This window comes from Indicator indicator, chromosome 32 (genome assembly GCF_027791375.1).
Source record: "Indicator indicator isolate 239-I01 chromosome 32, UM_Iind_1.1, whole genome shotgun sequence".
NCBI classification, from domain to species: Eukaryota; Metazoa; Chordata; class Aves; order Piciformes; family Indicatoridae; genus Indicator; species Indicator indicator.
The window spans coordinates 4,764,319-4,788,482 of NC_072041.1; the positions used below are offsets into that span (position 1 = coordinate 4,764,319).

The window sequence follows — 24,164 nt, forward strand, 5'->3', positions numbered from 1 at the left end:
AATAGTTACCTCTCTGACTACTTTTGTTCTTTTGTTCATTTTCAGATTACAAGAAATGGAGATTTTGTATAAGAAAGAGAAGGAGGAAGCTGATCTCTTGTTGGAGCAGCAAAGACTGGTATGTGTCCTTACTTCAGATTAACTATACCTTTGGCAAACAGTAATTCCTGTCCTTGCTTATCTGAAAGTTTAGGAAACCTGCTTGGGTTGTCTGCACAATGCAGTTCTCCCTTTGCTTCAAATACTTTTCAAATACAGTGAATTACTATCAGTGTGAGTGAGCTCCTTCATATTAATTTGGAGATTCTAATTGACAGTGAAGAGACTTTAATCAGTTCTTGTTGGGAAGGGTCATATTTCTTGCCACTTACCCTGAAATCAGAGCATTTCTATGCTCATTTTTTTGAAGTTCCTTTCAGTAGTCTAAAAAATTACTTCTTGGGATGTTTACCTTTGTTTTTGTCTTGGATCACCAGAACATACTAATTTGCGCTGGCAAAGAGATTCCTTGAACATTGATATGCTGGGTCTATTTTTTTGAATGATGTCTGAAAATGTTGCTGCATTGTGCATGTTTTAACCCTTCTCCCTTCCCCTGCATGGAGTTCCTTGTGAGGGTCTTACTGGTACACTTGCTGACGGTGGGGTATGACTAAGGAGCAGTGTGCAAAGGGAATGTCAGCTCCTCCAGAACAATGGGAATTCCACCATTCCACCTCTTTCTTCAATAGGAAGTCTGATAAATTAAGTCTGATACAGAAATATTTCTGTCTTCTCACCATAAATACCTTCTGAAGGGAATTACAAATAGAAACGCATGCAGTCTTCAAGTGCTCTGTGAGTTTTACAAACAAGACCAAGCCAAGGAATGAAATCTAGATTTCCTTAGGAAGCCTGAGTTGCCTGATTCTGCTTTAACTACTTTGGGTTGTCTTTAGCCAATGTGCAAATGCAGTTGTACCTGAATTTGAACGAAAATTTCAAAATCATGATTTATTTGTTTGTAGTATTAGTGTGAGACCGCGGAAACCTGTGGGTTAAATGCATGCTGGGTTTTCAACTGTAAAGCTCTTCTCCTCCTCCCAAAACCAGGAAAACACTGTGGCTTCCATAGGCAGAAGCTACATCTTTTTATTATTATTTATATTATACACTTAAAGACTTCTACATGTCTAATAATTTATCACAAAGGACTAATTTTTTGTATGGAAAGGAGTGGCTGAAGACTTTGAACCAAAGCAATGCTTAGTTCGAAAAGGAGGTGAAGATGTGACTGATGTCATGTTTCATCTCTGCAGCTGTACAGTTAACATTTGTGTTGCTGAGTGTAGGAAGGCAAAAATCAGTTCAGTGTGAAAATAAAAATATGAGTATAGAGTAAGCTTTGGCTGTGTGTCAAAGGAGATGCAAGTAATGGAATTCCCTCCCTGAAATTTTAGCTGACAGGCATAAGCTAAGCTATTGTATGAATTAAAGATGTGAGAACTGACTGTCTGGGGAGCAGCTTCAAATAGGGCTGTGTTTATAGAAGTCTTGTGAAGGGAATTTGTTTACTCACATAGTTGAGGTTAAGGGAAGGTTCTTTAGTGTGTTGTTCAATACTGCTAAGCAGTTGCTGATTTCTTCAGGCTTGTTTTGGTTTTGCTGATTTCAATTAGTGAATAAAGGTGGAACACTGTCCTACATGCATTGCCAATGTAACTCCTAAAGGACACCTTTCCTTCAAGGGATCATCTTGGATTAGAGATCATTGGTCTGTTAAGCAGTATTCTGCTTAATGTGATGCTTAATAAGAATATTTCAGATGACAGCAAAATTACCTGACACTTTTCATCATTTCTGTGTCACTGTATGCAGAGTCTGGAATGCACAGGATTAATGCATTCATATAACAGTAGCTGAATAATGATCAGGAAGTCTGGGAGCTTTTTGAGCTTGTGTACCTTAAAAGCATTTTCTGTGCTGCAATATCAGGTTCTCTAACTTACTGCTATGTAAGACTGATATTGAAATGTAAATATTATTCTTGCTCTAAATGGGAGTGTCATTTTGGATTTAAGAAGCTGGCTAATACTGTTTATCAGACTCATTTGGGTTTGTGCTGAAATTGCAAACAATCTGGGTATTTATTTGTTAGATGTTCTGTATCAAAAAAAAATGAATAATAGCTCTTGCCCCCCCAAATTTATCAGTAATCTATGTTAGCCTTGCTAGTATTACTAGGGAATATAAATGATCACTCTCCATTTCACAAAGTAAATGTGAAAATGTGTTTAATAGAGCTAAAATTTCCTTCCTGGTTTTCCTGGTCATGATGCCTTTGCAGTGACTACTTGACACTTGAATGTGGGTATCTAGCTGTGCTAGTTGGGCTGGTTAACCTCTGACCACAAGACATGCTTTATCCAGAAATGGTAATATGGTAATTGTGTAATTTATCAGAATAATCCTGTGGAATTTGTGATTTAATGTTTGAGTAGTTCATGTTTTGCCTTTCTGGACATAACCTCAGATGTATAGACTGTAGAGTGTCTTCCTGCAGGGCGCCTTTTGTTCCCACTGCAATATGCAGTTTGTTAGATGCTGTTTCCTGAGGCCACAGATTTTGTGGGCTCTAAACTCACAATGAGTTTATGTTCGGTTTCTAGACCAGTGTTTTGCTTTTATGTCTTGACCTGAGCTAGGAGAATTTCATTCTCTAGTGCTATTTTTAAATACTAAAAGTACATAAGGTTACAAGAAGCTCAAACAATGTGAATCTTATGCTGTAGAGCTTGCTGACCATAGGGTACCAGTATTTCTTTTAGTCCCTTTCATCATTCCCCAACCAAATTATAATGTATTCCCCATTCTTCGTAGTCTTCTACCCAAAGTCTTAAGCCTAGGAACCTGTGTTTTTGAGTCAGTAACCTGGCTTTAGAGCAACTGGCTGTTCTTGTTCCAGATCTCTCGTGTCTGATAATTCTCAATGTGAAAAATAGGGGTGTTAGAAGTTCCTTAGAGGCTGGCTGTGTTCTATGGAAGATGTTTGGATCATGATAATACACAGGACTTTTTGTTTGTTAAAGAGATGTTTTCTCTTAATAATCCTTTAAAGAAAAGTAGTCTGACTCTAATTCCTGGTTGCAGTAAGCAATGTAACTTCTGGTGGCAGTATACCTGAACAAACCTTCCTAGCGTGTGGAAACCTGAAGCACTGCTCAGTAAAAATCATTTAGCAGAAGGTGGAAAACTTGTAATGAAGAAGCAAAACATGCATAACTCTTAGTAATTGTGTGGAAGCTCTAGGGTTTGAGAAGAGGACAAATCCAGGATATCAAATAGAGAATTCATTTAAAAGCAATTTAAAAGGCATTACTGCTACATTCTGCTGAATCTCATTCTTCGAACAGACAAGACTGTTAATGGTTGTTTCTTTAAACTAAGCAACAAAATGACAAATGGGGAAAAAAAACCCAAACAAACCACAACCCACCTCTGAAACTCTGATTCTGGATATCCTTTTAGCTTGTAGCGGGTCTTGGAGTATGAACCACTGTCTTCACCTGTCATAGTGGCACTTACAGTCCTTTTAACATTGAACCTCTCGGCTGCTTCTGTTTCATTTTTCTTATCGTCTAACACTTCTCTGGCTGCTATTGTAGTGAAGTGGATTCTAAACTTGAGCATCCCTGCAACCACGTGCAACGTTACTAACCAGTGTTAACCTGACTTACTCTGGCTGCTCATGACAACTTCTCTGATGGCTGTTGTGTTCACCTACCTGGGAAGGATTTGCTGAAAGAAGCAACAGCAGTTCACCAAGGAAATGTGTGTGGTGGGGATTCGCATGTCTTTGTAGCATGTGTGAAGTGCAGTTTACACTTGGATTGTAATTTTTTTTTTTAAATCAGGAACTTGGTGTTAGCTGATCTATTTAAAGCTTTTTGAAGGGATTGGGAGGGAAGAATTTAGATTATCTGATGTTTTGAGATGACCAAACTTTTAAATATAATGTTAGTCTTAATTTAATGAAGAGCTCCAATTTTGACAGTCCATGACTCTTGAAGATATATTTTAATGCCCTAACACTCAGTCTTCAGGGACTTCCTTATCCCTTGTTCTGTTTTGATTTTTGATTTAGTTTTCTTTGCCTGCTACTTCTTGTTTAGCTTTCCCATTTTCTTTACAATTTTAATTTTGGTTATTTTGGGGCCACTTCTTGATTTTTGTTTTTCCAAAGGATGCAGACTCTGATAGTGGGGATGATTCGGACAAGAGATCGTGTGAGGAGAGTTGGAGACTGATCACTTCCCTGAGAGAGAAGCTGCCCCCCAGCAAGCTCCAAACCATTGTAAAAAAGTGTGGCCTCCCCAGCAGTGGGAAGAAACGAGAACCTATTAAAATGTACCAGATACCCCAACGTCGACGCCTTAGCAAGGACTCCAAATGGGTTACCATCTCAGACCTAAAGATTCAGGCTGTGAAGGAGATATGCTATGAGGTAGCACTCAATGACTTCAGGCACACTAGGCAGGAGATCGAGGCTCTGGCCATTGTTAAAATGAAAGAGCTTTGTGCCATGTATGGGAAAAAAGATCCAAATGAGCGTGAATCATGGCGAGCTGTGGCTCGTGATGTCTGGGATACCGTAGGAGTCGGAGATGAGAAAATTGAAGATGTTATGGGCAATGGTAAAGGAATAACTGATGTGGATGACCTCAAGGTGCATATAGACAAACTGGAAGACATTTTGCAAGAAGTGAAGAAGCAGAACAACATGAAGGATGAAGAGATAAAAGTTCTTAGAAATAAGATGCTAAAAATGGAGAAGGTTTTGCCTCTGATAGGGTCTCCAGAGAAAGCTCAGTCAACCACAGCTAATGCTAAGTCTCCAAACTCTGCCAGTCTGGTGGATGTGGATAAGAAGCCCACAGATGACTTAAAAAGAAGTGAGAATGATGATCTGGCTAAAGAGGAGCGTGTTTCTCAGCTCATGGCAGGTGACCCAGCTTTCAGACGTGGGCGATTACGTTGGATGAGGCAAGAACAGATTCGATTCAAAAACCTGCAGCAGCAGGAAATAGCAAAACAACTTCGGCGGCAAAACATGCCTCACCGCTTTATTCCGCCTGAAAATCGCAAGCCCCGCTTTCCTTTCAAAAGCAATCCCAAACATAGGAACTCATGGAGTCCAGGCACCCATATAATTATCACAGAGGATGAAGTTATTGAGGTTAGAATTCCAAAAGAAGATGATAAGAACAAAGATGAAAACAAAGAAAAAGAAAGTAGAGCTGCTCCTAAAGACCCTCAGCAGCTATGGAACCTGTATGGGCCCGAGAGAAACCAAGATAATATCCAAATTAACAGGCAGCAGCTAAACACACAGCCACAGCCCAGCAGCCAACAGCAGCCACCATCACCTCAGCTGCGCTGGAGAAGCAATTCTCTCAATAATGGCTCTCAAAAAAGCTTGCGGCGTCAGACCTCGGGCTCCTCTGAGTCGCTGCACTCCTACAGCGGGCAGCAGAATCCAGACCTACAGACTTTCCAGCAGAAACGCCACATCCACCAGCACCGCCAGCCTTACTGCAACCCCAGCAATGGAGCAGAAGGCAGCGCAGCCAACTCCCACCCCAAACAGACTGACCGGCTTAACCACTGTAACCAGTTTGTGACGCCCCCACGGATGAGGCGCCAGTTCTCAGCACCTAACCTCAAATCGGGCAGAGAAACAACAGTATGATTAGTTGGCCAAGAGTAGTCTGGGGGAGGAGGGAAGCTGGGGCAATTCTGGCCTCTCGTTGAGAAACAGCCAGGATTGGCTTTGCTAATGTCTTGGATTTTGTTTGGCCAGGTAGAACGTGAGAGATTGGAGATGCAAACACAAGGTACTGGCCCTTCAGCCTGCTCAGTTTTGCATGTGACTTTCGTTGCAGTTTTAACAACATGGATTGGAAGAACATTCTGAAACATTTTAAAAACTTTTTTCATAGAATAGAAGACTTTTGGAAGGAGGGATGTGGAGGGAAGAACTTCTCTGCTATTAGCTCATTTACCAGGTGTCTTGGAGTATTTTTCTAATGCTGAAAATATTGTCTGGAACTTACAAAGTGCTGCCTTCCTCCTGTGTTTTATGTAGACAATCAAAAGAGGAATTTAGTTTATAGCATTGAATGTTTCTTGTGACCTTTTTCTTAGCAATAAGAAAACTGACCACCTGGTTTTAAATGGATCTGGCTCTTCAGAGCAATATTATCAACTTTTAACTCAAATTCTTAATAGTAATAATAATCTATAAACCAAAAGGTGTTGACTGACAAGAAATGTGGTTTTTTTTATAGAGAAATTCAGAAGAGCTAGTGGGTCACAACAGTCCTACTTCCTGAGTAGGAGGTGTCTTTTCTTCTTTTCTTCTGCTTAGGTTCATAATTATTGGTATGAAATTGCTGTGACAGTTAAACTTGCCTGAATGGAATTTTATGTCAGAACATATATATATATTGCTGAAGCAATGCTTTGGAAATAAGCTTTTTCTAATTCCCACTGTATCTCTAAATAGAATAGTTTGTAATTATTATCCAGAGATTGTGGAAAGGAACTAGGATTTCCCACCCTCCTCTCCACCCCCTATCCCCAGCACTCCAGTGCAGGAAGAAGCCTTGAAAAGCTAATTCTGTTTAGTTGATGTTTTCAGCTTTCTTGGGCATGAGTCTGGGAGATGCTCTTGAAATAATTTTTCTTATGAAGATTTCTAGATCACTACTTTGAATTGGCTGAATTCTCCTCAAAGACAGGAGAACTGAACTGTTTCATCTTAATGTGATACCTCACGTTAGTGCCTCTGGTCTTGAACTAAACCCGTCTCAAGACTTGTTTAAATAAAGGAGAAGGTCACCTTGAAGAGAAAGAGATCGGTTTTCCTTCTCTCCACACTCAAAATACAAGTTAAAATTTTTACTATCTGTTTTGATCTGAAGAGGTCTGTAGTTGCAGGAGGTGATTTGCCCTAAAACAAATACTTGCAATCCCTGCTTCATATTGTTTTAAACTAGTTACAGAACAACTGTTGATTAAGGAATAGACTTTGAGCTTGGGGTTTTCTTGGAGTGTCCCAATTTTAATTGCACACTTTCTTCTCTGTCTTTAAGTTCACAACAAAATTGTGCTTACTTCTGAAAACCTGTGGCCTTAAGCGTAAGCCAGTCTGGAGCTTTGAGGACTTATTTTGCTTTTCAATTTAACTTGAACACGGTTTTCTAAACAACATTGGCTACTATACCACATTTGCTAAGAGAGGTCCACTTTGCAGTGGATCTGTGTGGTTAAATTTGTGCTGCTTTGCACGAATAGCCTTACGTTACTTGAGGATGCTTCTTTTTGATTAAATGTAAACCCTACTGGTAATTGTTATTTTTTGCATGTTTCAGCCTAGCTGAGGGTGAGTAGGAAGTGCCTCCAGCTTGCTTTTCATCTTGATTTGGTTTCCTGCCCTACATTTTTGCCCCCAACTGTGCCTGGTGTAGGTGCTGGTTGCAACATTTGCTACATGGCAGGCACACACCATTTACACAAGGCTTAGTCAGGGTGTCGACTCTTAAGTCTCTGCACTCATGTTACAGATAGGATACTGGGCCTATGATGCAGAAGATAAAAAGTCAGTTTTCTTGCTGTCCTAAAAGAATGAGCTGCTCCCATCACTTGGGACTTTTTTTTTTCTTTAATGACAGGTTTAATTTTGTGTCCAAATATGGCTTTGTAACTTGCATTTGTCTCATGCTTTGGCCTACTTGAATGAAGGAAATAAAATCATGTCCAAAAATGTCTCGATTCTTAAAGATTAGAAGGCTTGTAGGTGAGCAAGACTTTCTTTGAGCTCAAATCAGAATTGCAAAATTACTTTTGGGCTGCAAATAGTATTTTGCTGGTGCCTTTATTTTAGAGTCTTGTTTTTGTAGTGCATTGCACTTTGTTTTTGTGCGTGTCAAGAGTCATAAGTTCTTTCATGTTCCCAAAAAGGCTTGGACTATTAAAAGTGCATGCCTGGGAAAATCCTCTCAGTTTTGTAGGAATACATGAGCCAAACAGAGTTGGTCTGCATGGGATAGGTCTTGAAAAGACCAAACCACGTTTATTTTTGTGCCCTATTTTTGCTGAGGGTTGTGGCTGCCTAGATGGAAACCACCATGTGATGGAGCATGGAGTTATTTTGAAGTCCATGCAACTACGTGTACTGACATTAAGAACTCCTGTTACTTGATATTTTAACACTGGACACTAAAACGTTGTTGCCAGCTTACTTCAGCTTAAAAATCTGAGAAGAAATATCTGTAAATGCCTGAGTGGTGGGGAGATTGGAGTAGATGATCTCTGAGGTCCCTTCCAACCTAAGTTCTATGATGATGGTCAACAGTAGATTGCCATCAGTCTGTCCCACCTCATTCTTTTTGAGCAGCACTAGGAGAACAACCCAGCTTCTTCTGTTGTATGATTTGACAGAAAAATACCAAAAATTACAATAGGTAGTCAATGTCAAAATGGAGTCTGGTATGCTCAGAGGAAGCAGCTTTTTTGTTTGTTTGTTTGTTTGTTTTCCTGGCTTCTTAGGAGGATATCACAGAAATGAAACTTGAAAGAAAAAAACAAAAAGTCCTATAAAACTGTCAACTAAGAACTGAATGTTATTTACAGTGCACTGCCTCGTCTGATAAGGGAAGCAATTTGGGAACTTGTGGATCTCCTTGCACTATTCAGAAATGCACACACCTCTCACTCTCAATTCTGTATGAATGGAGCTAATGAGCAGTAATGCAGCTGCTTCCATAGGAGACTGTGTGAGAAGGCTTTCAGGTTAATGGTAACACGGCATCCGTGAGGAGAGAGCTGTTTCAGTAAGCTTAATTGCCATTGCTCAGTGCTGATGTGCTGTATGCTTTGACAGCTGCCTTGTATCCACCTGTGCCTTAGTGATGATTTCTTAAATATCCATTAGGACTCACTGGGGACATGTGGATTTTGGGGGGGGGAGGGGTTGGGGAAAATGCATGCCACTAACGCTCCTCTGATTGACTTCATCCTTTCTCAAGCAATCTGAATTTAGGGATCTGTCAAATTGGAGGATGCTATTTTTATCAGTACATTCAGCTTAGTTTCAATATCTCCCTCACTGTTTGTCCTATATCCTTTATATGTTGAAATCTATTCATTATCTTTTATATGTTGAAATCTGACTTGGATACTTCCCATTGAATGACTTCAGGAGCTGCCACATGAGAAATCTATGCTGTGTACCTGTTTGTACTATAGAGCAAGCAGTGAGCTGCCTTGAAATAAATGGATTTTTTGATCTGTCTATTGTTTAAGAAAACAAGTTTTGGACTGTCTTAAGAGCAAGCATCTGCTTTGTGAAGAGCAGAACTGGTTTGTATTGTAACAAGTGCTCTTTCAATAAACTATGAAATACTCTTGTAAGTGTCAGACTTGTCTCAGTGAAATGGAAATGAAACTTGATTGCAGGCTTGTCCTGATTTTTTTTTTTTTTTTGTCTTGGGGTTGGCATTGTTCTGGCAGAGTTAAAAAGGTTTCTTTAATTGTTCCTCAATATGATTCTTCTATGTCCATCCACCTTGATTTGTCTGCTGTGATGTTAAAAACAGCCTATGCAGACTAGTGTCGATTGGCACATAGCTTATTTAAAAGTAAACCCCAAATACATTAAAAAGCTTTTTATAGTGCAGGGATACAAGCCATACTCCACTTCTGGGCTGTCCCATTGTACTGTATTGTGTGCTGGTTTATCTACAATCTGGAAGAAAATCCAGAGCTGGCTGATCTCTGTTTATTTGCTCACTGAAGACAAAAGATTCTGACTATTTTTATACCTCAAATACCAGAGGGAGTGACCCACACACACCACAGAACCTTTGCCAACATCACGTAGATCCAAGGAATCTCAGTTGTTATGGTGCAGTGTTCTGCTTGAAAAGCTGGGCCAACCTGCTCTTAAAAAGCTTGGCTTAGTCTGAGTGTACGATTTATTTATTTTTTCCCTTGTTTTCATATAATCTGTTATTGTTGTGGCTTTAGATATTTCCATGCCCCTGGGCAAAATACACACTGCGTTCCTTTCACATTCATGGAGCTAATGAAATCAACCAGTTTGAAGCTGTGCAACAAATGCATCTGGTTCCAGGAAGTCTAAGGCATGGACCTTCAGGGCAGCTTCTAGATGCAGGGTTGTTATTTGTTGGATTTCTTTCCTATCAGTTAAGGCACTTCTCCATGAGCACTGACAGTTAGGTGTATGTGTTATCACTAGTTGGATCTGGAAATGTCTACCCAGAGAGCTGACCAATATCTCAGGAGAGCAAACCGAACAAACTCCTTTTACAGTGCAGTCAGTGCACCTTCCGGGTGAATCAACCTGAAATTCATCCTTCATCTCTTGCTCAGTGCCAATTATTTTTAAATGCTACCATAGCATGAAGCTCCTGGAGGCAGTTTTAGTCCTGCCTTTCTGCTTAGGGAAAAGATACCTGGTTCTGATTTTCATTATGGGAAAACAAGGTTCAGTTCAGTTTTAAAAGTAATGTTTATTAGTGTGGGGTCAATAAAAAGTATCTGCTTATATTAAGCATTTATTTCTCTAGGTGTTTAAATGTACAGAAGATACACTTGCTTGGCTCAAAGGTCTGAAAAGAGAGAAGACAAGAAGCAGGCCTTTGTCTCTGAATTTAACATGCCTGGGGTTTTCATGCTGGAAGTAGAGTTTTTCACAGTGGAATACTCCTGATTTTTGATGATTCCCTCTGCAGTTTTTCAGATTCTCCAAAAGAATCTGCTCAAAGATTCCACTTAAACACTACCCGAAGAGCTTTTAATTTCTACAATTAAAAGCCACTCAAAATAACATCCTCAGATTATCTGCTTCAGACAGCAGAAAAAGAAATTATTTTGCCCTTTCTTGCAAGTAAGAGAAGCTTGTTTCTGTTGCTTCAAATCTGGCCTGTTTTATCTTGGTTTCAAGTGTAATCATATCTGCATGAATGGGGGAAAAGGGATCAGAGAGTGCCTTTATGTTAATAAGTTTTTAAGAGTACACTGGGTATGTGAGGACTATAGATGAGTCTGAAACTCCTTATAGAGTCTTGAATAGTTTGTTGGTGAATCATTAAGGATTTCAGAAGGAATATCTAAAGAAAGGATTTATGTTTGTCTTGTCTGCAGTACATTTGCTGCTGGGCTGAGGTTTGCTGTGATATAAGTGTGCATCAATCTTAGAGTGAATAGAGCAGACCAAATGAAGAAGACAAAGCATTTTAGCCAAATAAAATATCAAGAGGAAATTAGAAACTAAAAGCACGGCCCTCAGACAAAGGCCAGATATCTGGAATAGTTCAGTTTTCTCTGCCTAAAGGTCAAGGGTATTGAATTCATGGTATTTACAATTTTGCACTCTCTAGAAGCACAGCTACTATTTTTTAATGCCAGGAAATATTACAGATCAGATTAAAGGAATTACTTCACGTTTATGTCCTTTCCAAATACTGGCCAAAGGTCTTTCTGACTGAACTTGTGTTAAATTTGATGCAATCACTTTGTGGCAGTGTCAAGTACTGTACTTGCTGCAAAAAAGCCAAGTAATGTAGCTTGGGGTAAAGGGGTGCTTCAGCAGGCTGGGGGAAAGTGTAAAGCTTCCCTTCTGTAGCTAATAGATTTAAGAATGCATTGGTGCAAATGATGCATTGGAGAAGAATTTTAGGATTTGGAACTGTAGAAGAGAGAAGACTTCAAGAATTCTTCTCAAGAACTGTGTAACACTTAGTTGATTTTTATTACAACTTTCCTGTCAAAAATCTTGAGAAGCCAATTTAATTTATGTAAAATTATCTTACAAAACCCAAGAAGGCTCTGAGACCAGGAGTACAGAGACTGTGTCTGTTCTAAACAGCTTGAATTTGTATTTGTTTTACCAGCAAATAGTAAAAGAGTCGTTAGTAGCATTTTTTTCAAGGCATGTTTATGCTGAACAGGAAGAAAATGCTCTTACACCAGAAGGTATTGTTGAAGTGCTCCTTGTGGGGAAACCTCTGCGCAGACTTCTCAGCCCACTTGCCAGGGCAGTGGCATTGTTTTTCATCTTCTACTATATTAAATGCACATGAGAGAGATACTTACATCCCAAGAGGAAAATCTAATTGAAAACAAAATGTCTTTTATCTTCTAAAATCTGAACTGGATTTTTGGTGTCAAAAAGCAAACGAGCAGTGCTGTTAATCGTTCTGTTTGAGAAACCAAAGGTGAATAATCCTCCCCTTTTAAATTTATTTCTGTACTTTTCTCTATTTCTGCCTCTTTCCTACCTCCCTGAAAGCAGCAAGCAGGTTCTCCAGTCTTTAGCAGAAAAAAAAATCCTCAACCTTTCCCTCTAATGGAGACATCTTTAGGTATTTGTTCTCTGTGTCTGTCATTCCTTCTGAGGTGTCAGTCTCTCTGAACTGTTCTCCTTGCTTTTGTCTGTCCTCCTACACGGTATCTCCTCTCTCCCCACAGGACTATGAGAGTAAGCTGCAGGCCTTACAGAAGCAGGTAGAGACACGATCCTTGGCAGCTGAAACAACAGAGGAGGAGGAGGAAGAAGAAGAAGGTGAGTTTGAAGCTAAAAATGGTTTGGATATAGCCAAGCCTAAAGGGACAGTTGCTGTAGTATTTCTTGCAATAGATAGAAAACTTGCTTTCGAAAGCTATGAAATGCTTCAAAAAGTCTTGATCTATAATATCCACAGCAGAAAGATCTAAAATACCTGTTCATGGAGTAGCTTCCACATAAATGATAGATACACATCCTGAAATTAATTTGATGCACCAGCTAGATTAGCTTTAATTACAAGCTTTGATTTGATGATCTTGAATTTGAAGGAACCTATCTCATCTTAGCACCAACAGAGGTCAGATGTCTTAAACCAGAATAATATTATTGCCTCTATTTCCTTGTTTTCATTTTGAAGTTTCTTTTTTTCCTCCTTGCTAGGAATTCTTAGGATTCATGCTGTGATATGTCTGTGTAACTGCACTTTTGGACAGAAGATAGAATTTATTGTTCCCATAACACTTGCTTTCATTCCACTGTTTCTGCATTTGGCTTTAATTATTAACTTATTTAAAAATCACAGAAGTAGAATTTGTTTTGTTTCCTCTGTTCTAAATCTTGTTACTTGATCACTCTATCTCAACTGCTAGCGCTGAGGAAGTTTGAATGATAAAAATGCAGGGTTTTGGTTTCCGTCCTTCCTGAAAAGGTGTTGAGAACTTGATGACAGCAGCAGTATTAGATACTGCATGTGATGGTGTAGAGATCCCAGAGTGTTTTATTTCTCTGTTTGTTCTTCCTAGTACCCTGGACACGGCATGAATATGAACTTGCACAGTGGGCTTTCAGGAAATGGAAATTTCACCAGTTTACTTCACTGAGGGACCAACTCTGGGGGAATGCAGTGTATCTGAAAGAAGCCAATGCAATCAGTGTAGAGTTAAAGAAAAAGGTAGGGATGTGCAGAGTAGCTTTTTGACTTTTCTGATGCATCAATTTTGGCTGCCGAATACTGCTTCAGACTCTGAGTTACTTGTAATCTTCTATGTCTTTTGCTTACTAGTTTGGGCTTTAAAAGAATTCAGAAAATCACAAGTCTCTGATTCACACTTCTGGCTGAGTGCATATCCCATGCAAATCTGGTTGATACATTCTCCTCTTTTTCATTTCCCTTATGCTTTTCCTGTCCATATCATAAACACATGTACGTGTCCATCTCCCCAGAGGCCTTGCTTTTCCTTTTGCTTTTAACTTTGTGTGAGCATTCATCTTTCCAAGAGAAGTGGGTGCTGCAGGATGTGCCAGGTCTATAGTTTTTCAGACCTCTGCTAGCTGTGACAATAAAGGCAAGATATGTGCACTCAGCTGAAAAACATGTTTTGTGCTATTTCAAGACCAAAAAAACCCATAGTGACACAAAAAACCTGAACCTGTTCACAGAGGTGAAAGTCAAACTGGCTTCATGCATGGCCTTGTGTTAGGTTTCTGTCCCCTTTGTGATACTGACTTCTGAGAACTGAAGTAATTTTTCTTTCTCCATTCAGGTGCAGTTTCAATTTGTCTTGCTGACTGACACCCTCTACTCACCACTGCCACCAGAGCTTTTGCCCACTGAGCTGGAGAAGACCCGGGATAATCGGCCTTTCCCCCGCACTGTGGTAGCTGTGGAAGTCCAGGATCTGAAGAATGGAGCAACACATTACTGGTCCTTGGAAAAACTCAAGTATGTAAATATTACTGGCAAACAAACTTCATTCTATCCAAGGAATGAAAATGCCAACTTTTCTGGAGTGGGAGGCAAAAAACTGCCTAAATTACTCACCAAAATTATCTGATGTAAACAAACAAACAAACAAAACCCAGCAAAAAGTATGCTGGAGTTAGATGTGAAAGAATATTTAGAAGTTTGAATGAAATCCAAGATTTATGTAAGCTTCTGCAGTGACCTTGCCTTGTGCTTACTGGGCTTAGACTGCAAAATCTTTCCCAGAATCTTTAATGTGTCAGAGAATGATAGAGTACCAAGCTCAGTGATACAGACTTCTGTGTTCTCTCTTTCCTATGTGTAATTTGGCAGAGGTGTACCCCACTTTGTGTACTCTGCTTTTATTATTCATTCTCAGGTTTTTTTAATGCTTCCTTCTCTGCAGGCAGAGGTTGGATCTGATGCGTGAGATGTATGACAGAGCTGGGGAAATGGCATCCAATACACAGGATGAGAGTGAAAGCACAATGACAGGCAGTGACCCCTTCTATGATCGCTTTCACTGGTTCAAGCTTGTGGGAAGGTATGTGACAATGGTCTCAGCTGCTGGGACACTAACTCTTGTCAGTTTTGGGTGAACTTTGACATTGTGGTTCTAAACTGTGTGACCACTAGTGTTGTCTTCAGGGGGTTCTGATAGGCTTAAAATATAGTGAGAGGCAGAAAATGCTCTTTAGAAAGTTGCCAGTTGTGGTGTAACCTTGTAGAATCTGAATTGGCTGAACTCTTAGCAAGTAAGAAGCTTATTTTTAAAAAACTTAGATAGCTAAGTTTTTCTAAAGTCACTGGAGCAGAGCTTTGAGAATATGAAGAATGTGGGAAACTGAGGGAAGAAATGGCCCAGGGCTTTTCTTATATATATGGTTCAAATAGTTTGGTCATACCCTATGGAAATACCTAATATCTGATGGGATTTCTTAATATTTCCTGTTGTCAGCTGCAGCTTTGTAGTATTTTTATTTTCAAAAGTACTTCATGTTGGAGCTAAGAGTTGTAGCTCTGTTAAATGGATGTGCTCTCACATTCAGCCGTGTTTATATCCATTTTTCATTTTCTTTCTGCTCAGTTGGAGGACTCTGTTTTTCCTGCCTTGGTTCCCTTCCCTTTCATTGCAGTCCAGCTGGTTTGAAGCCCTTGCTTGTTGTTCAGGTGGTCTCTGTGCTGCTGGCAGCAGAGGGCTGTTGAAGCGTTGCTCTCTCCCTCCCTCTGTTAACTGGTGTTCCGTTAACCGATATCTAGCTCCCCCATATTCCATGGCTGCGTCAATGAGCGCCTTGCCGATCGCACGCCCTCCCCCACTTTCTCCACGGCTGACTCCGACATCACTGAACTGGCTGATGAGCAGCAGGATGAGATGGAGGACTTTGATGATGAGGCCTTTGTGGATGATACTGGCTCCGACGTGGGAACTGAGGAGGGATCAGACCTCTTCAATGATGGGCGCGACCCGTTTTACGACCGATCCCCTTGGTTCATTTTAGTGGGAAGGTTGGTGAGGTTACTGTGAGAATGGCCAAAAGGGACCAGCTCTTGCTGTAGACTGCAATGGCTTTGCCTTGTGCTGCACAGAATATCCGTCAAGCCAACCAAAACAGCTGTATACCTCAATTGGAATTGCCAGCTAATGAGTGTTAGTTTAACATTACCCATGTCAGAGGCCATGAAACCCTAAGTAATGGAGAAAATAACCTTTAGATGTGACAGTGTGAGTAAGCCTGATTCTGTTTCTAGATAACTGTCATGACATAGAATGAATGTGATTTTTGCTTGTGTACAGTATTTGTTGTTTATTGAAGTGCTCTCTTTAGCCATTGCAAGATCATCGAGTATTGTGGAATGTCATTTTCTTCTGTAGAAGAGAATCTTGGTGTATGCTGCAAAGCCTTCAATTCAGTCATTTTTTGAAAACTCATCGAACATCTTTTGTTTCTGACAAGAAAAGATGGCATGAGGAGAAAGAAGAATGGCCCTTTCTGGATGAGGAAAAGAGTATTCTCTGAGATGATTTGGCTTCACAGATTATGCATGACTCTAGGTAGCAGTATTACACAGGGAAAGGTCCTCGTCATTAAAATCCACTGGCTGGAGGTATTCATCAGCACTTCCCCCAGGCACTGTTCTTGAGTTTCTGAAACAAGTTTACTTAATGATATCATTAAGGCATTATCAGACATCAGTCTGTGGTGTAGACCCTAAGGATAGCAAGTAGCATTAAAAATGCAGCACTTAGCACTGTTCCTTCACAGATAGTTTTGCTCAAAGATGAAACCTGTGACAGAAGGATTCCGTTTAGTGACTTTGTTCCCATTTTCTATTCACATTTCCCCAGTTAGGCTTGTTCAAACAGTAAGGGAGGTGGTTGCCACATGTGTTGTACAAAAGAAGAGGGTAAGACTCCATGGCTAGTGGAAGGGAGGAACAAAGAAAGAGGGGACCAGAGCTTGATGTTATCCTTTGCTGTGACTAAGCAAGGAAGAATTCATGGTCAGGAAGATGAGATCTTTTTGCACTTCCCACAGATACAGGAAACTCGACTGCATTACTTGTAAAAATGAGGGAGCGAGTTTGTCAGTCTCTCATTAAGCTTTTAGCTCAGTTTAGCTGTAGTGTCTAACATCATTCTTTGTCTTCAGTTAAGCTATTTACAAGCTATCATTAAAACTTGGAACCTCTTGGTCTAGTCCTTGAAACAATTAGAGTGACTGAAGTTACAGGAAACTGCATTAGTGCTCTTTGATTTCTGTGAATTTGTGCCCTTCTCTGCAATGTCTGGTAATGTGTTTTATAAAATGCAATCCTCTCAGATTAATCTGATCCATGAGAGTCCATTTGGGAAAGCCATCTTAATTGGCTTGGAAGTGATGTCAGCTAGTTAAAGCATACGTATGCTGTTTGGGATGGCTGGCACTGCTTTCTTGGAGCAGTGCTGGCATACCCTGCATATTCTCCTGTTGTGCCTGCTCTTTCAGAGCAGGACCTTCAGTGCTTGGGAAAAAGTTGAGCTATTCATCTTCATTTCACAAACTCTTCAGGAAGCACAACACAAGCTGAGCAAATAGTGTCTAATGAAAACAGTCGTGCTTCCTGGCACTTGCACAAATGGCTTTCCTGTTGAAAAGAACACTGGGCTCTGTCTCTATAGACAGACATACAAATCTGCAGCAGTTCAGAGTTCTAGCCTGAGCCTTGGAAGCTCCACACCTTAAGGAGCTCTGCCTGAGTTGTAAACTGTATTGAGGAGTGAAACTTTATATTATCTCTGAGTAGGCAGCTGAATGTCTGTTTCCCAGTCGTTAGTTTCTATAGTTTCTATTCAACTCTGTTTCTATTCCTGTTCTGTTCTTCTATTGTGCTGATTCTGTCAGCAGAAAGCTGTTAGGCTGTTTAGTACTACTGAGTAGAACCTATTTTGATTCCACATTGTCTTCCAGCATGAGAATTCTCCTTTGAACAGTGTGACTTACAAGTATCAGAGAGTTTGGCCAGCTATCTAGATACTGTATTGAGCAACTGAGTTTAGAACAAATGGCAAAGCTCCTTAGCACTTTGCACCACATACTGGTTTATGTGTTCTGGACTGGGAAGAACTAAACTAAAGTCATTCTAAATATTTCTGGGAGGGATTGTCGGCAATAATGAGTCCAGGTCAGGAAGAGGAGGAATTAACTGCAGTTATCCAACTCCTTGGGCATGGCAGTATTTTTCCCTCTCTCAGACTGTTGTTTGTTTGTACTATATTAAAGAAAAGGAATAAAGAGCTGGTCCCTTTAGCCATCTCTTATGGCATGCTGGGCTGTCTTTAAGGCTGAGTCTATTTCATGGTATGAATATCAAGCATTTGCTATGTTTTTAAGGGGGGTGGGAGAGGACTATGGGCTGTTTTGTATAAATCTTGAATTGATGTGTTTACTTCAAAAATACCCGTCATCATTCTGAGTTCTGTTGGTTTTGTTTTGATTTTTTCAAAACAATTGTGTTTGTTAAATTTCATTTCCAGTTTTGTTGTGAGTATGCCATTTTACCTCACCAATCTTTCTGCTAATACAGCTCCCTCTCTTTCAGTCTGCTGGGCTAAGGTGTAGGGGACACTGGCATATAGGGTGTTTCAGGAGTGGGAATCCTCCTAGATGTGGGAAGAGAGGAAGAGGATAACCTTAAGATTTCCTCTTCTCCTAACTTGGTTTTGCCTTTGTAATGAAGCAGATGGAATGGCACTAGAAGGCAGTACTGCTGCATAAACCAGCTCTTTTCCCTGTACAGCAAATGTGCTATTACTGCTCTCCATTCTGCAGAAGAGATCCATCATTTTCGTCACCAAAGAGGAAGCTAAAAACTTTTTGCATTGTGCGCTTTTCTTTCTCTAAGTTAAAACAATTCGAGTGAGCTCTGAGCTAGGTGGCTGGATGGAAGGAAGTTAAGATGAGAAATACTTCTTTTTTTTTTTTCCTTTGGGATGGTCACTTTACTGAGGTGTAAAAAGTTGTACTTGCTAGTAAAGCGGAATGCTTTGGCTGTCATATGTTGAGCAACAGCTTCAGAACTTTAACCATGCAAATAGAAATACATTTTTATTTTGCCAGGCAGTTAATGCTTTCACTTTCCACTAGTCTGGCTTTGAAGTAGGAAGCCCTCTGTAATGACTGTCTCTCTGGATTAGTGAAGCTGTCTCTCCCTGTATACATCTCAATGCAAGTCTATTTAGATTCCTTTCTGTTGGGGAAAAATGTCCGTTCTCCCTGGCTTGAAATGTGGTTTTCAAACTGTGTGCTTTTCATCTTGAGCATATAACTACATATCTTCCTGAGCTCCATCCCTGGTCCAGTCCAAGCAAACAATTCTAGTTCGTCAGTGTGAGGGACTGTTTTCTTAGATGAGCACCACCTGGAATATCAAAGCTAAAAATGAAAATGTTTTCTTAGGGAAAAAAAAAATTAAACCTCTCATTTTATTACTTTACATTTGGTCTCTTCTCCCTTCCCCTGCTTTATCAGTGCTTACCTCACTTTGGAGCAGACTGAAAAGGAATTAGATCCTAATCTTAGTCAAGTGTTCTGTTGCAGTTGTTTTGGTTTTCTTTTTGTTGTTGTATGGTTTCCTTCATTTTTTGTTTTTCTATGTGTGTGGCCTTATTAATCATTCTCTTCTGTATTGCATTTTGTCACCACTTTGGTTTTTAATAGCATTATTTTTGTCTTTTTGGTTCACAACTGACACCTGTTTGACTACCTTGTCATTTCAAGATAGTTCATTCATTCTGGGAACGGGCATGTGAACCCAAGGAAGAACACTTACCTTTTCTAGCTATGGTCCTTAGCTCTGTGTCACAAGGAGTTGAGTTTGCATCAGTCTTGTTGTGTTCACAGAACAAATTCTAGACCTGATGTCCCCAGGCAGAGGCAGTAAACATCTTCATTTCTCTCTCAGTCCTCTCATCATGCAGGACTTTCCCTATGAATATTAAACACTAACAGTTACAAATTTGAGGAATAAACTATACTTAATAATAAAGACTAATAAAAAGGACTGCAAGAAAGGAATCCAATGAAACAAATGACTGGTGCTTACTATGTATATTATAGAAGATATCCTTTAATATGCATAAAATAATTAAAATTGCCTACATAATTTGTTAGTCACTTTAATGACTGGTAAGACTATTAGTTAAACTTCTCGGCATCTCAGTACTCTCCTGAACTCTGAAACAGTTCGTTAATAAATAAAGCCTTCCCTTTTTCCCCCTTGTTGAGAGCCTCTCTTTACCTGACCTGTTAGGCAGCTCAACATTTGAAGTTTTGCTCAAGCTAATCACCCTGAAGTGTGGTGTTTTAACAACTTGTACAATTCACTGCAAAAATATAAAATAACTTGGTAGCATTAGTCTCAACTTTGAATTAAAAAACTGTACAATAAAACTAACTTACTGTTCCAAAATAGACCCTATTTGTATAGAACTTTAATAAGATCTTCCTAAATGCTGCTTTTCCTGTTGTAAACTGTAATTTCTAAATGATTGCTCAAGAGTACTGTTGTGTTCTGTGGTTTGGTTTGTATTTTTAGAAATAAGTAAACATAACACTCCTGAAGATATTTAGCTGGGAAGGCTGTCAGTCTTCCACTACCCATACACTCAGTGAATCTTCCAAGAAACCTAAGAGATGACTTATGGTTTACTGGGGATTTCTGATTATTCTGTGTACAGTGATGTCAGATACACAGAGAGGAGAAAAAACATTCAGTCAGTCTGTGCTGAAGAGTTCATATGCTCAGTAAAATATTTGAGGCTGTGTGAACAGAGTAGATGAATTCCCTTTTAATCTATCACTTCAAACTATACTCATGGGATGGAAAACTCAAAAAATCGTTGGTAATCAGTAGCTCCTTAGTAGACTTCTGCCATCTTGCTAACAGCTCCATTTATAACTGTAGTGCATCTAAAATTACCTTCTTTAAAGCCATCATCTTAAATTGTCTCCTTCATATGTTTTGTAACTCGCTAATACTAGCCCTGTCTCACCAGTATTACTCTGTTTTAGAGCATTTTATGGCTTCACTTAGCTTTGACACTGCTGCAGAACCCTGTGTGGATAATGTGGATTCATGACCACAGCACAGGTCTCCTAGATGGACTAAAGCAGACTGAAGATTTGAATGTGCCATTAGCCAACCAAATGCTGCAGTCTGGTTTTGCAGATGATTGCCTAATACCATTTGTGTTCTCTTTCCTTCCTTCCAGGGCATTTGTATACCTGAGCAATCTGCTGTACCCAGTACCTCTTATCCACAGAGTAGCTGTTGTTAGTGAGAAAGGAGAAGTACGAGGATTTTTGCGAGTAGCAGTACAAGCTATAGCAGGTGAGATACTCTGAGAGCTTTACACTGCAACTCTGATACACTGTGAGTAGCTATAGCTTCAAAAACCAGGCAAACAAATCAAACCATTCTCTCATCCTCAAACCTGAATGATTTTAGTGTTGCAGAGAACACTTGTCCTTTGTTGTTAACTTGCTTTTGACATTTTTTTTTTCATTGGTGTGATTCATATGGACCAAGCACAAATAAATCTTGAAATAAGCATTTTTAAATGATGGTGTTGACTGCTGAGGGTTATACCTGGCAACTTTTAAGACAGTGGAAGCAGTGGAAGGGCTGACTAGTGTCAGTAAGTCTAAAGCTAAAACTAAAGCAAAGATTTTTTTTTTTCTGGCATCCAGTGCAAACAGTGGACAAGGGTATGTGCAAGTTTGATAGGTGTGTTGACTTGCAGAAAAGTTAAATACACCAAGTGTTTGCTCTTCTCAAACTGTCCTTTTAAATAATGCAAAGAAATCTGCTCCTCGGTTCACTAACTGAATAACAAGAAGAAATTCCTGAGCAGACTGTTTCCAGCATAGTATAAACAGAAGTCAGCAGCAATTTTCCGTTTCGTTGCCTCGCTAAAATGTGTTGAGGCTGCTTTACCATGCTGTTTAATCACCAAAAATTATCAGCCTTTCAGAAGAGAAGGGTAAGCATCTGGGAATGGTAACTTCTTCACTCTCACACAGTGACAGTTCGATCCTGTGTCAGAGCTTAACTGCGGTCTGCTGGTCAGCTGCTAATCTTTTATACTTCCCCAGTGTGAGATGAGACACAGAGGTGTGGTGCTGAGGGACATGGTTTAGCACCAGACTAGAGTTAGAGAATGGCTGGACTTGTCCAACCAAAATGATTCTGTGATCTTAAAGGTTTTTTCCAACCAGAGCAATCTTATGATTCTATGGGAGCTGGTACTTAGCCATGTCCTGTCCATGCTGGTCAGAGCAGATACTTCCTGCTGTCCTTTCTAGCAGTAGCTAACTGCCAGCATTTCTCTATTGTTTAGGTATGGTAGCCCTGGAAGTTTCACTGTCCATGGGAATGTATAATGAAAACTCAGACTCTGAAGATATTGAAGAATCACTCTAGCAGGGAGTAAACCAGCAAGTGAAATCAGATCTATTTTGATTTGTACAAAAGCCTCATTTCTAGTTTGGTCTCCTGAGCATTAACCAAATATTTCCATATAAATATTCTATTCATCCATACAAATAAACAGAATGCACCACAGCTGATAGAAATTGAACTGGGGACATCTCTTGAAACAGGGCCAGGGCACTATTTGGTCCCTGAATGAAGCTTTGAAACACTTTCTGAATCTTGGGATCTCCCCTGCAAGCGTGCATTTACTGTGAAAAAGCTATCTGGCCTTGAACCAGGTCTCTTTGTTGTTTCTCCCAACAAAGAGGAGGAGGCTCAATGGACAGACTGTAGGGACAGAGCTGCCTTTCAGAATTACAGCATGTGCTTGTGAGGCTTTGCTGGTGTTACTGCTTAGCTGATGGCTACAGAATTTTAGGTGGCAGTTTAAATCAGTGGAACTTTACATTCCCATACGGGGTTGTTGTATTATGGTATGTTCATTTGCCTCAGGTTTAATGATCTGAAGTAAATAAATAATCAAAGTGAGTATAAAGTTGTTTTACTTCCAGAATTCTCTGGAGTTATATATATTCCTGATGAACACAGCTTGCCTTACTGTTTGCCCACACTGGAGTTCATGAAGGACAGATTTCTGCTAGGGTGTTTTCCAGCACCTGTTCTAATCTGACTGGAATCAAGCCTTTCCTGCTTTATGGACTGGTTTCCATTATAATCAGAATTTTCGTTTAGGTATCTCTGGTGGGGCTTTCCTTCTCCTCATTTTTTTTTTCTTTACCTATTTTTTTTAGCTGATGAAGAAGCCCCAGATTATGGATCTGGTATCCGACAGTCCGGCACAGCTAAAATTTCATTTGACAATGAATATTTTGATAAGGTAAGTAGAACTGTTAACATTGAGTTAGGTTTTATTGAGTAAGCATTAAAGGGAAGAAAGGAATGACAAAACCAGAAGCTGCAGGAGTCTGTTACATGCCGCTTCATTTAATTTTTCAGAGTGATTTTTCTTCAGTTGCAATGACTCGCTCTGGGCTGTCACTGGAGGAATTAAGAATTGTGGAAGGGCAAGGACAGAACTCTGATGTTACCACTTCTCCAGAGGAGATCAACAGAATGAATGATCTAGGTAAGGAAGAAATAGTATTGGAGAACTTCAGGAATATCTAGGACACTTTCAGTCAGTGATAGGAAGGGGTTGAGTGTCCTTCCAGAATATGACAGGTAGGGAGAGGTGCAACTGATGGGTTGTGTGTAAGGGATACTGGACTTAGTAGTTTGAAGAACTGTGTAGAAAAAATGTTCCCAGCTGTTTGCATCTTTGGATTATCAGCAAATAATTTGTGTTCAAACCAAAACCAAAGTGTGATGGGAATAAACTGTTGTCTGAAGGAGTCTTTTAAGAAAAGAAAAGAGAAAAAAAAAAGTGATTTGATATGTGATGTTTGTGTCTCCCTAAGACTTGAAGTCAGCCACTTTGGATGGAAAGATGACTATGGAAGGATTCACTGAGGAAATTGGTGATCACTTGAAACTGGGTAGTGTGTTCACCTTCCGTGTGACAGTGCTGCAAGCCAGCGGCATCCTTCCTGAATACGCAGATATTTTCTGCCAGTTCAAGTAAGAATTTGTCCTTATTTGCATTAGGCAGTTAATGGCTTGATGAAGAGATTGAGAGCTTTTCAAATTGGTGGCAGTGTGGTATAGCAGAGAAAAATACCTTGTCAGTCACTGGAATTCCTATTATAAGCCGGTACCTGCTTTGTGTTGCTGTGGTGTTAAGGAAGAAGCTCTTGCAGAATGGAGTTAAGAATCAGAGTGTACTCTTAAATTACTAATTATACATATCTTAAGTTTTTGCTTGATAATGGCTTT

General features: G+C 39.8%; 1 protein-coding gene across 3 annotated transcripts in view; it reads left to right on the forward strand.

Moving 5' to 3' along the window:
• The window catches only part of KIF1B (kinesin family member 1B), an 80,668-nt gene that overhangs the window by 37,363 nt on the left and 19,141 nt on the right, over positions 1 to 24,164 (forward strand). For 2 of the 3 annotated variants that reach the window (XM_054395121.1, XM_054395122.1), the window contains 10 exons: positions 46 to 118; positions 12,535 to 12,628; positions 13,375 to 13,523; positions 14,116 to 14,294; positions 14,722 to 14,859; positions 15,576 to 15,824; positions 21,070 to 21,188; positions 23,084 to 23,169; positions 23,289 to 23,418; positions 23,750 to 23,909. In XM_054395121.1, the coding sequence (XP_054251096.1) occupies positions 46 to 118; positions 12,535 to 12,628; positions 13,375 to 13,523; positions 14,116 to 14,294; positions 14,722 to 14,859; positions 15,576 to 15,824; positions 21,070 to 21,188; positions 23,084 to 23,169; positions 23,289 to 23,418; positions 23,750 to 23,909 (1,377 nt within the window). Of the gene's footprint in view, positions 1 to 45; positions 119 to 4,222; positions 6,360 to 12,534; positions 12,629 to 13,374; positions 13,524 to 14,115; positions 14,295 to 14,721; positions 14,860 to 15,575; positions 15,825 to 21,069; positions 21,189 to 23,083; positions 23,170 to 23,288; positions 23,419 to 23,749; positions 23,910 to 24,164 lie in introns of those variants that run through there. The other variant, XM_054395123.1, reaches the window with a different exon arrangement.